The sequence below is a fragment of the Lytechinus variegatus genome, chromosome 11 (genome assembly GCF_018143015.1).
Source record: "Lytechinus variegatus isolate NC3 chromosome 11, Lvar_3.0, whole genome shotgun sequence".
In the NCBI taxonomy this organism is placed as follows: Eukaryota; Metazoa; Echinodermata; class Echinoidea; order Temnopleuroida; family Toxopneustidae; genus Lytechinus; species Lytechinus variegatus.
The window spans coordinates 33,824,903-33,838,351 of NC_054750.1; the positions used below are offsets into that span (position 1 = coordinate 33,824,903).

General features: G+C 37.6%; 1 protein-coding gene across 1 annotated transcript in view; it reads left to right on the plus strand.

Moving 5' to 3' along the window:
- The window catches only part of LOC121423566 (glycogen debranching enzyme-like), a 43,256-nt gene extending 31,624 nt beyond the window's left edge, over positions 1-11,632 (plus strand). The window contains exons 23-27 of the mRNA XM_041618925.1: positions 744-856; positions 4,572-4,774; positions 5,655-5,752; positions 6,887-6,974; positions 9,108-11,632. Of these exons, the coding sequence (XP_041474859.1) occupies positions 744-856; positions 4,572-4,774; positions 5,655-5,752; positions 6,887-6,974; positions 9,108-9,386 (781 nt within the window). The 3' untranslated portion in view covers positions 9,387-11,632. The remainder of the gene's footprint in view (positions 1-743; positions 857-4,571; positions 4,775-5,654; positions 5,753-6,886; positions 6,975-9,107) is intronic.
- Positions 11,633-13,449: the final 1,817 nt, after the last annotated feature.

Here is a 13,449-nt window from a genome sequence, read left to right on the forward strand (position 1 = left end):
ACAATCTACATGTGTTCAGCCTGGCTCTCATGCACCTTTGCATTATAAGCTGCATATTTGCTGCGTTAGCCGAAAGCAGCAAATATGAAGCCTAACGCAGCATGCTACGCAGTGAAATACATGTAATCAGTTGCCCTCACACTTTTATGTACAAGCTTGTCAGAGTGCACTTTGAGGTTCATGCAACTATAGCAAGGTAAATCGAGGGAAATTGAGCAGTAACCTTGCTCATCCCTGTGTGTCTTTGCTTGCATTTGCTTCTTGCCACTTTTTTGTGCTTGTATGGATTTTGGTTGCGCTCAGTTGTGGATGTTGGAAATAAATTCACACTACAGAACTTCATACAAATATAAAAAAAAATCATATTACGGAACTAGACTTGGCATGTCTGCAGACAATGCACAGCAGAGCACAAGTCCAAAATTCAAAGATGTGAGCCAGGCTTACAGTAGCTTGAGCTGCCTTTTAGCGCTCATGCATTCAAGGAATTAATCCTGCCTGGCACCCATTCACCTCACCTGGGTTGAGTGCAGCACCATGTGGATAAATTTCTTGCTAAAGGAAATTACGCCGTGGCTAGGATTCGAACCCATGTCCATCTGATTGAGAGATTAGAGTCATAACCGCTAGACCACAACGCCCCCACATTATCATGAACCATATCAAATGCAACAAACATCAATGTTTGGTATTGTTTTTAATTATAAATTTCTAATGTTAAGTGATGTCTTTAATCTCTGCAGGGATGGATCTCCAGTAGAGATAGTTGGTCTATGCAAGGCAGCAGTGAGGTGGCTTACGGCGCTTCATAAAGAAGGGAAATTCCCCCATGATGGGGTCACTGTGAGGATAGAAGGTGGGTTAGGATTTCTCAGAAATGATGATGGGAGTGGTGGTGATGAGTGAACTGGAGATGATGGCAGTTTTGAGGAAGTGTTGGTGGGTTTTTTTTGGTGATGGAAGGGTTGGTAGTGGTGGTGGTGTTGATAGTGGTGATACTGAGGATGACTAGGTCATGATGATGGTGGTGATGCTGATAATGATTGGTGATGATGATGTCAATGTTGACTAAGGTGTTGATTATGATTGTGATGATGATGATGCTAATTATACTGCTGCTGCTGATGGCGGTGATGATGATGATGACGACGATGGTGATGATGATGCTGATTGTCATGATGATGATGCTGATGATGATAATGTTGGTGATGATGATGATGGTGGTGATGATGATGATGATGACGATGATGACGATGATGACGATGATGATGATGATGATGGTGATGATGATGATAATGGTGGTAGTGGTGGTGGTGGTGTTAGTGATGATGATGATGATGATGAGGATGATAATGATGAAAATGATGATGCGGATGATTATGATGGTTATGATGATGGTGATGATGGTGATGATGATGATGGTTATGATGGTGATGATGATAAAGCTGCAGCTACTGTTTATGATGATGCTAATGGTGGTGGTGATTTTGATGGTGATGATAGCGATGATGGTGATGATGATTGTGATGATGATGGTGATGATGATGATAGCGATGATGATGATGATTGTGATGATGATGGTGATGATGATGATGGTGATGATGATGGTGATGATGATGCAGAGATGCCAACCCTCCCGATTTCATCGGGAGGCTCCCGAAAATTCATCCCAACTCCCGCCCTTACGATTACCATCCTTATCCTCCCGAAATTACGATTTTTTTTAATTGATCAAATTGGATTGGAAGGACATGTATCGTCTGCTAACTTTAGCATGTATTAACTCCATTACGTTCGCTGCTACTAAATTCTGTGTGTTAAAGGTAGACAAATAAGGAGCAGCGAAAAGCTGGTGCATGTGATATGCCCAACGGGAATCCACTGTGCACCAGGCCGGTAGGCCCGGCTAGCTTCGCGAGGCGTGTGCGCTCGCGGCCACTGGATTTGTCGAGTCGTGCGGTGGAATATCGGTGTGTGATTTTGGCGTATTGATGGGTTGATATTGACACGAAATGGCGGAAAATCAACAAAAGAAGACCAAGAAATGGTCTCAAAAGTATAAGACTGAATACAGTCTCCAGTACCTGTGTATTCGGAGGTCGGAAAGAGGAATTTACCATGCATTTTGCGCAACTTGCAGCGTGGACATTTCAGTTGAGTACGGAGGTCGTGATGATATTGATATTCGGAAGCACCGTTCGGGAGCCGGAGCAAACAGCATAGGCCTACGGACATTACGAAGACAAGATCTTCGAGCTCCACTAGTACCCTGTTGACTTTATTTCACCAAGCAAGGGACCTTTACTGGATTTATAGTGGAACATAACCTACCTATAGCCGATAGTGATAATTCCTCCTTATTAATTATTATTGTTGAACAGTTACTTATTTTGTCCTTTCATTTTTTTTACATGTAAGAATGCATATTTGATATTTTTTATGTTAAAAAAGTGGGAACAATTTTTATTTGAAAACATGTGAAATGCCCCAAAATAAGGGTCAGATTGCACCAGAGAGCATCTAGAAACCCAGAGCTTCCAGGGCCCTAAGGCGGGCCCTGGACCCCGGCCGCAAGGGTCGAGCGCGAGCGCTCCGCGCTCGAGATGTGCGCACGCGCACATAATTTGGTGGCAGTTGCAAATCCTCCCTAATTCTGATTTCCAAAAGTTGGCATCTCTGATGATGATTGTGATGAAGGTGGTGATATCGATCATAATCATGGCTCTGGTGATCGTGATAATGATCTCAATTAAATATCATCATGAAATTTTATACCAATATTCCTTGTCTATTTATTACATTTTGCATTGTGAAATAAAAAGTTGTATCATTAACAGTGTATCTAATCATATAGGCCAAGTTGGTATTAGACAAAGTGGATATAGCCTAACTGGAAATAGCTAAATAGAAATAAGACCACGTGGATGAGAACAAGTGGAAAGTAGGCAAAGCGGGTGTAGACCGTTCAGCAATTTCCAAACGCAACAGGCCATTATAACTTTTTAAACCTGTCAATCACTAAATACATTTCTTTTTTTATATTTCACATATATGATTATTCAAAATATTTATCATGAATAGTCTACAATTTTTTTTGTGTATTTCTTTGTAATGATAATATCAAATGTAATCATACATCTATGTAATTATTTTGCACTATATATACTCTTTTTGAAATGAATTTGGATTTGAATTTGAATCTGATTTTGAATTTTAATTTTTGCATATTAGCCATTTTAAAATTTAGATTTAAATTTAAATGTGAATTGGAATTTCAGTTTTTATTGTCTCACCTGCGAAGCAAAGTGAGACTATAGGCGCCGCTTTTCCGACGGCGACGGCGGCGGCGGCGTCAACATCAAATCTTAACCTGAGGTTAAGTTTTTGAAATGACATCATAACTTAGAAAGTATATGGACCTAGTTAATAAAACTTGGCCATAAGGTTAATCAAGTATTACTGAACATCCTATTAGAGTTTCATGTCACATGACCAAGGTCAAAGGTCATTTAGGGTCAATGAACTTAGACCATGTTGGAGGAATCAACATCGAAATCTTAACCTGAGGTTAAGTTTTTGAAATGTCATCATAACTTAGAAAATATATGGACCTAGTTCATGAAACTTGGACATAAGGTTAATCAAGTATCAATAAACATCCTGCATGAGTTTCACGTCACATGACCAAGGTCAAAGGTCATTTAGGGTCAATGAACTTTGGACGAATTGGGGATATCTGTTGAATTCCCATCATAACTTTGAAAGTTTATGGATCTGATTCATGAAACTTGGACATAATAGTAATCAAGCATCACTGAACATTTTGTGCAAGTTTCAGGTCACATGATCAAGGTCAAAGGTCATTTAGGGTCAATGAACTTTGGCCGAATTGGGGATATCTGTTGAATTCCCATCATAACTTTGAAAGTTTATGGATCTGATTCATGAAACTTGGACATAATAGTAATCAAGCATCACTGAACATTTTGTGCAAGTTTCAGGTCTCATGATTAAGGTCAAAGGTCATTTAGGGTCAATGAACTTTGGCCGAATCGGGGGTATCTGTTGAATTACCATCATAACTTTGAAAGTTTATTGGTCTAGTTCGTTAAACTTGGACATTAGAGTAACCAAGTATCACTGAACATCCTGTGCGTGTTTCAGGTCACATGTCCAAGGTCAAAGGTCAATGAACTTTAGCCGAATTGGGTGTATCTGTTGAATTACCGTCATAACTTTGAAAGTTTATGGATCTGATTCATGAAACTTGTACATAAGAGTAATCAAGTATCACTGAACATCCTGTTCCAGTTTCAGGTCACATGATCAAGGTCAAAGGTCATGTAAGGTCAATGAACTTTGGCCATGTTGGGGTTTTTTATTGAATAACCATCATATCTCTGTAAGTTTATTGGTCTAGTTCATAAAAAGAGGACATAAGAGTAACCATGTATCACTGAACATCTTGTGCGAGTTAGAGTAGTATGCAAAGTCAGCACTGCTGCTATATTGAACCGCGTGATGCAGGTGAGACGGCCAGAGGCATTCCACTTGTTTTTATTTCATTACAGGAAAGCAAAGTAAGTTAACGTACTGGGAGTGGGACCACAAGCTCCAGGCTAACTTTGAGAAGCATTTCTGGATAGCATCCGATGCGAGTAAGACGGCCAATAAGCTTATCAACAGACGTGGTATGTACAAGGATAGTGTTGGAGCAACACAGTTTTGGGCGGACTATCAGCTGAGACCCAACTTCCCAATCGCGATGGTGGTGGTGAGTTAGAGGACAGTGTTTCGCATTTACAGGGCATCCCAGAATTAAAAAAGGAAACCATTTTCTGGAAAAAATTTAAATCATTAAAAATTATTATTAAAGGAACAGATTTGACACTAATAGTAAGAGTGGAATGTCTTCTTTGACCCGAGACCCCCCCCCCATCTTGGCCGTAGATCCGGTGATTGCCATAAAAATTGTGTGCTGGTAGAAAATGACACGAACAATGCAATTGCATAGCTAAATTTCACTAAATTTATATATCTTATTTCATGTATATCAATACTGCAAATTTTACTCTTTTTTTGCTCTGATTCACTAAATAAAGCTCCTAGAATATTATGTTTGGTGTAAATAATATTCTTGATACAGTGTATAGCATTCCTAACAATTATTCCTTACAAAAAAATTCAGTACCAAACTTGATTTCCTCTGTATGTTAATTTTTAAAAAGAAATTAATATGAATTTTTGAAATTATTTTTGGAAGAAATTTGTTATATTTGTTTATATAATACTATTTTGATAAAAAAAGCATCAATTATATGACTGTTATCATTAGAAGCAAAAATAATTCTTTAGATGTATTTTATTTGGATCAATATGTATATGGGCATTTTCATGGTAACTGACGTTACACGGCACAATTTCACACACATTTCATTGTGTGTATGATTATCACTAAAACAACAAATGATGGGAGTTTGCTTAAAACACACAATGAAAAGTGTGTAAAGTTGTGCCATGTAATGTCAGTTACCGTGAAAATGCCCATATGATTGCGTTGCATTTTACTATATTGTAAATGACCTGTGTTTATGTGAATATGAATGATCAAACATTTATTATATGCATCTTCCCTGTTATAATCATTTTCTCAGGCTCCAGAGCTTTTCACACCCAGTAATGCATGGACGGCATTGAGTCTGCTACAGAAGGAGCTACTTGGCCCTCTAGGAATGAAAACATTGGACCCAGGGTAGGGAATTATTATTCATTTTGAAGGCTTTTTACTTCCTCTTTTGAGGCTATTATTTGACTAATTTGGAACTGTTTATTTTATTCATGGGCAATTTATTTGGTTTACATCACACAGTTCGGTAATGCACAACAAAGTTGATATTGAGACATTGTATGCATATAATTACATGTGTATAATAACATAGGATTTGTATATGGCACGTATCCACCTTGCTAGGTGCTCAAGGTGCACATATAGCTTGTATGATATTGTTTATTGGACTTTCTTGTGGGGTCAATGTAGAAGTAATTGTAGAAAAAGAAATTCTCAGAAATTCTTGTGCCTTATTGGCGCAGTTTTTAAGAAAACAGTCTCCATCAGGAAGAATGTTTTTAGGATGTAAAGGGGCATTTGTGGCTGCAATAGGGATGGAGGAAACTACAGGCGATGCTTTCGGTCTGCCCCCTCCTACCATAACCAGAGCAAAACAAACATGTGAGAGTTAGTAGGGAAAGATTGCTGAAACCATTCCTTATGTAAGACACAGTGGAAAACTCTGACCTTTGAATCCAAACTTAGATTTAATGTTTTATTACTTCATACTTTATCTAATTGGAATCATGTCAAGCAAGTGATATCGGACCTTGTTGGTATGTGACAAAGCATGCCATTTTTAAATGAATCATTGCTACATATGTACATGTATAGCCATTTATGGTATCGTCATTTCAATGGACATTTTTTTGATCACCATCACTGTAATCATCACCATCCTCATCCTCCTCATCATCATGATCATTGTCATCATCCTTTCTTATCATTATTATCATCATCATTATCATTACCATCATCATAATTATCATCTTCATCATCATCATTATCACCATCATCACCATCATCATCATCACCATCATCACCACCACCACCGCCACCACCATCATCATCATCATCATTGTCATATCATCATCATCTTCATCGTTGTCATCATCGTCGTCATCATCACCATCATCATTGTTATCATCATCATAATCATCTTCATAATCATAATCACCTTCATCTCATCAACATCATCATCATCATCGTCGTCATTGTCATCATTCACAATATATCGTCATGGTAATTATCCCAATCCTTATTACTGTTTGTTTTCAGTGACTGGGCATATGAAGGAGTCTATGATAATGCCTATGACGGTCCTAACAAAAAGACTGCTAGAGGTTGGAATTACCACCAAGGACCGGTAAGTCCCCACATTCCGAGTTATTTATCAAGGTTCTAAGTATTGACTTAAGTATTGACTTAAGTCAAGTTGTTCATGTGAAAGCCTGACATGAACTTAAATTCATGTGAATTATCCTGTTAATTTGCCAATTCGTCCACAAATCACATGGATTATTTTCATGCAGTCTATTATGCCATTTTATCCATCAACATTTCGTCTAACAACCATTTGGTCCAATCATCTCTTCGTCTATGACCATTTTTTCTTGTAACCAGTTTGTCTGATATCCATTTAATTTTCAATTGTTTTGCACAATTAACACTAAGTCGAATTAGTCCAAATGGTATATGGACTAAGTGGCTATTGGACCAACTAGTTATTAGACGAAATGGTGAGTGGACAAATAGGCAATTAGACCATATGGATAGTGGACAAACTGATGGTAGACCAAATGATAGTAGACAAGTTGGTAATTTGACGAATGGGCGTTAGATAAATTGGAAATAAAACATTATATTCGATTATCACTTTACACGGCAATTTCACAGAAGTGTGGTAATCGTTGAATCGTTGCTACCTCCAATCCTCTGTGATAATTAAAGTTTGCAATGTGAGAAGGCATCAAGCAGCAGAAAAATTATACATTTCTAGAGAATTCAAACAGACATGAATTTTGTATTGTTTTGAAATTGGCTTGTTTTTGTCTCACATGCATAGCAGAGTGAGACTATAGGCGCCACTTTTCCGACGGCGGCGGCGTCAACATCAAATCTTAACCTGAGGTTAAGTTTTTGAAATGACATCATAACTTAGAAAGTATATGGACCTAGTTCATAAAACTTTGCCATAAGGTTAATCAAGTATTACTGAACATCCTATTAGAGTTTCATGTCACATGACCAAGGTCAAAGGTCATTTAGGGTCAATGAACTTAGACCATGTTGGGGGAATCAACATCAAAATCTTAACCTGAGGTTAAGTTTTTATAAATGTCATCATAACTTAGAAAATATATGAACCTAGTTCATTAAACTTGGACATAAGGTCAATCATGTATCACCAAACATCCTGCTTGAGTTTCATGTCATATGACCAAGGTCAAAGGTCATTTAGGGTCAATGAACTTTGGCCGATTTGGGGGTAGTATCACTGAACATCCTGCGCAAGTTTCAGGTCACATGATCAAGGTCAAAGGCCATTTAGGGTCAATGAACTTAGGCCGAATTGGGGGTATTTGTTGAATTACCATCATAACTTTAAAAGTATGTTGGTCTAATTCATAAATCTTGGACATAAGAGTAATCAAGTATCACTGAACATCCTGTGGGCATTTTAGGTCACATGACCAAGGTAAAAGGTCAATGAACTTTGGCCAGAGTGGGGGTATCTGTTGAATTACCATCATAACTTTGCAAGTTTATTGATCTGACTTTTGAAACTTGGACATAAGAGTAATCAAGTATTATTGATTATCCTGTGCAAGTTTCAGGTCACATGATCAAGGTCAAAGGTCATGTGAGGTCAATGAATTTTGGCCACTTTGAGGGTATTTGTTGAACTACCATCCTATCTCTGTAAGTGTATTGGTCTAGTTCATAAAACGTGGAAATAAGAGTAACCAAGTGTCACTGAACATCTTGTGCGATTTATAGTAGTTTTCAAAGTCAGCAATGCTGCTATGTTGAATCGCATGATGCAGGTGAGACGGCAAGAGGCATTCCACTTGTTAAACTGCAGAGAATTGCAGTATTGTAGATAAATTATTGAATTGAAATGGGATGAAGATCTGTAAGGTGGTATGGACAATCAGAGGAGTGGTTTATAGTACACCATGTGGTGAGTTGTAGAAGGACTAAGAAAAGTGAAATGGAAGGGCTAGAATGTAGAAGGTTAGATGGTAGAGTATTTTTTTTCATAAATGAGTGTAGTTCTTTAAAGGACTGTAAACCAGAAACGGTAGAGAAGCTTTAGTAGTTCCAAGACATGGAGAGATATGATAAAGCTGGCTCGACTAGGCAAGTGGAGTTGTGGAGCAGGAGAGAAAACTTGGCGTTTTGGGTAAGTAGACTGTCTGTCTTCAGGATAATTGACATTATTAGCCCAGCTAATACAATACCAGCTTTACAATCTCTTTCTCGTTAAATCCTGTAGGAATGGGTGTGGCCGCTTGGATATTTCCTACGAGCTAAACTTCATTTCGCTCGTGTTCTTCCTGATGCTCCAGCCGATACGTTTGAAAGCACCGTGCAGTCCATCCGCAAGACCCTTATCCGTCACCACGAGGAGATCATGGTGTCGCCATGGCGAGGGCTGCCTGAGCTGACCAATAAGAACGGGGCCCCCTGCAGAGATAGCTGCCCTACGCAGGCCTGGTCCATGGGATGTCTGCTGGAACTGATGTCAGACCTAGACCAGGCCCTAAGACAATAGACCTGGACCTACGGCAATTCTTATCAGCTGGCTTTCTGTCAGGAAATAGTATTTCCGACTAAGAATGAGCTCCTGAGGAGTATTTCGTGAAGTATCCTTTCAGCAATTTCACTGACGAATTTTGTTCTGAGCAAATCAGATGCAAGGATTTGAGTAGCTTATAACAATTTTCAGTGAGAATCCCTGAGTATTTGTTCTTGAATTCCCCCAATCACGAGGAATGAGAAATAGTCGTGTCAGGCTCAGACTGAAACAGCCATCTTGATTTATCATGGATGTTGATTATAATTTTGTCAACTCTCTTTGTTTGAATATATACCTTTAATACATTTAAAGTGATAATGCTTATCCTGCCACAGGAAGTTAGGGGAACTGTGAGACGTCATCTGACCTCCAGATCCACTGTCAACTTATATATCTAGATTGATAATTACCTAGATGTATCTACTTATTATGTTAGATCATTGATTTAACTTGCCTCCCAAATATGATACCCAATTTTTTGCATGTAGCGCGCTCATCTGTCGCCTTGCGGTCTATTCAGTCTACTCTCTAGTACTTAACTCTTTCTATTTCACTTCTGTAAATACATGTCTGGTTAGAAAAGGTACACTGTAAATTGTCATATGGTCTAGACCAGCTTTGTCTACTTCCATTGTCATCTCATTTCATCAAATTCTGCGGTGTGTCCCAGAAAAAAGGAATCTGGATTGCTTCACCTTTTTACATCAAAGGCAAATTAATAGTGATATTTTATTTACATTGTCATGCAATTCAATTATTCCTCTACATTTTGATGCCTCACATGTGACGAACACTTCACGTATTAATGAGCTACAGGAGTTTGAAATTTTGATGTCAAAATCAGGTTGCGCAGAAAATTTGAACAAGATCGGTTCGCGATACGGTGACCGTGCTTATTTGATGACTGGCTCATTAGCATTTTTTGTATTCTTTGTTAAGTTTCTCTCACTGATCCCTGAAATGTGAGTGGATTCAGATTCACACATGATTCATGGTGCAAATCGTTACTGATAGGCCTCAATATTTATTGTTTGTAATCTGCAGTGCATGAATGATTTGCTAAGCTGTTTGTCTCAGATTAAAGATGAGTTTCCACTCTTACCATAAGTATCAAATTCACAGTAAAAACGTGTAGTAGTGGTAAAATCTAGCTCTGAAAAAGGATTTCCTTTTTTGTGGGATGCACTGTAGTCTGTCTACAACCAGTTTACTAACAATTTGTTCTGGTTGCCATTTAGTTCATTAATCATTTTGTCTAATTTCCATTTGGGTTGTACATGATTCATCTCACATCCTCTTAGTACATGTACATCTGCCTAATCTGTATGGTTAGTTCAGCAAGTACGAACCAATTTTTTCATTTGACAAATTAAAACGCCACCATATAAGTGGATAAAATGGAAATTAGGCCATCTTGGCTCTAGATCAAATGATAATTGGAGTAAGTGGGTTTTGAACCAAGTTTAGTGTAGACGAAAAGCAGATAGACCAAATTCATAGTAGACCAAACCATTTTTATCCTGTGTGGTATTAGAATAGAATTGACAAGTACCGGTAAATATAAATCAACTTTGCTTTGCTCTCTAAATAAGCACTCTGCTTGGTGTAGAAACTTGGCTACTCAATGTAAAGTGATGTGAACCCCACCAGATATTGAATATATTTATGTTCAAGTTGTGTCATATTTATAGATATTTAATTGTGAAGTCAGGTGATAAAATATTGCATGCAATGAAGTTAGTTTCTCTGGGCTCACTGAACATTCAACACTAAAGAATAAAGGAGTGCATTTTGTGGTGGGGTTCACGAAGTGATGAGCGCATAAAAACTGTAGTTGAAAACTCTCTACTGGAGGGGCAATAGTTTATAACTGATTACTTTAATAGCGCTTCCAGTCTAAACAAATATATATATCTGATATTCCTTTAAGGTTTGTCTGTCAAATTGTTTTATGGTGCTCTTGAGTTGTAAGTGAAATTACTTATGAGATAAATTTTATGAATTATTTTCTGAAATATTGAGATTACTTTAAGCAAATCTAAATGCAGTGATATCATTTTATGAGGTTCATGCTTTGATTCAGGGTCTATTTATATTTTTCTGAAACACTCAAGAATCTTGTTCTGAAATTGATGTGTTGATTGCAAGTATTGTTTAACTTTGTGAGCAGCCGATTTAAAAAATTCTCAAACCAAGATGAAACATGTGTACAAGTGCATGTATTAGAACTAATAAACCCTGAAAACAACCATTATTGAGAATGAAAAGCTAAAACTACAAGGTGAACCCCGATTTTGTAAATATGCGTCTTATAGACGCCTAAATACTACACATAAGTGTATGGGATGAAATTAAGATTGTGTTTCCGGTCACTTTATATTTCAATTTTTGAAGCACGAAATAATTATTTTTGAACAAAATTTTTTCTGGGCTTTATTTTTGTAACATATCACAGACACAGGTGACAAGTGTGACCTTCTAGCTCAGATTTTTTAAAAGTCAAACCAATGTTAACCAATCACTTTAATAGTGGGGTATGGTGTGTCATCCCGTAGGACTAGCGTGCCAAAATTGATTTTTTGGTTGTTTTGGCTTCAATAGGGTCCCCTTAGACCAAAAACGATGGGGTTCAAATTTTCAGACCCCTCCTTCCCTTTGTGGGGGGTCCTTTTTGGCGCCATATTGGCCTGCACAAAGCCCAATAGGATAATCCATTGTTTTCAACCTTATTTCTCACTTTTCCTCGCCAATTTTATTTTTAAGTTGTCTGAGGTGTACAAGAATTAATATTTGATGATGTTGTGATGTCAATATACTTTCACTTTTACCATACGGGGGCGGATTTTGCGAAAAATGCCCCAAAATTGTAAAATATTACCCCAAAAATATAATTTCCCCCTTTTGGCACTGGAATTAGGACAAAAAGATTACAAAATAAAGTTTATATGTCTTGTTGTACAGTCCAATAACAGAGGAATACATCACATGTAATTTATATGATTATTCTTGGTAAATTAATGTAAAAGTCACCCCCATTTCAGGATTTTATGCAGTGAAAACCTAACTACAACACTAGAGGGCGCCATAACTTATCATGATGATATTAGTGTGGTACGGTATATCATGACACAGCTCCTGCAGGATTTTTGTGCCAAAATTGTTTTTTTTTTATTATTCACTTGGGTCCAATCGATCAGGAAATGATAGGGTTCTAATTTTCCCCACCCTCACCCACTGCCTGAGGGGGTCACCTATATCAAGACCCACTAAAATCAGGAGTATTAGTAATTTTGCGCCCGGTTAAAAAATGAATTGTTTTATGGTATTTTATCATCCCTAGACAGTTAGAATGCCTATCTGAAGGTTTCAAGTTAGACGAGCATCCTACCAACCATATCTCCTACCCCCCCCCACTGACTGGCATACAACTTTCACCATTCGGCCACTCGTTCTAGAGTACAATTTACGATTAAAGGACTTCAATTCGAATTGTCAATTATATACTTCTCGGCTAATTTCCAATTACTGATAGACAGAAAGAAACACATAAAATATATTTTAGCCCCCCCCCCACACACACACGCACACATGCAAATAATCATTATTGAAATAACATGTGGTGTTTAGAGAACTTCCGAACTTACATTGTTTTTCAACAGTTTTTAGTACTAATTGATCTGAGGAATAATGTACTAAAAATCTACCAAAATCTGCATCAGGGAAAGTGGTTATTTTCAAGATAGTATCCAAGATGGCCACCATTCACTTAAAATTAATGAATACGACTCACTCATTATCCACCCTAGAATCCTAATTAGTTTCATACTAAATGGTCTAGGAGTTAAAATAATTTGTTGACACAGGATAGAGTGAATTATGACCCCAGGATACCTAGCTGGAAAATATAAGATGGCATCAAAAAAGGCTACCGTGTGCTAAAAATCCGCAATTTGGTTTTGATTCAATGATTTTAAGGGTGAAGTAGTAAAATTGGAAAAAGTTACAAGGACAGTGAGTGGTCTGGTGGGTCCAAAAATCC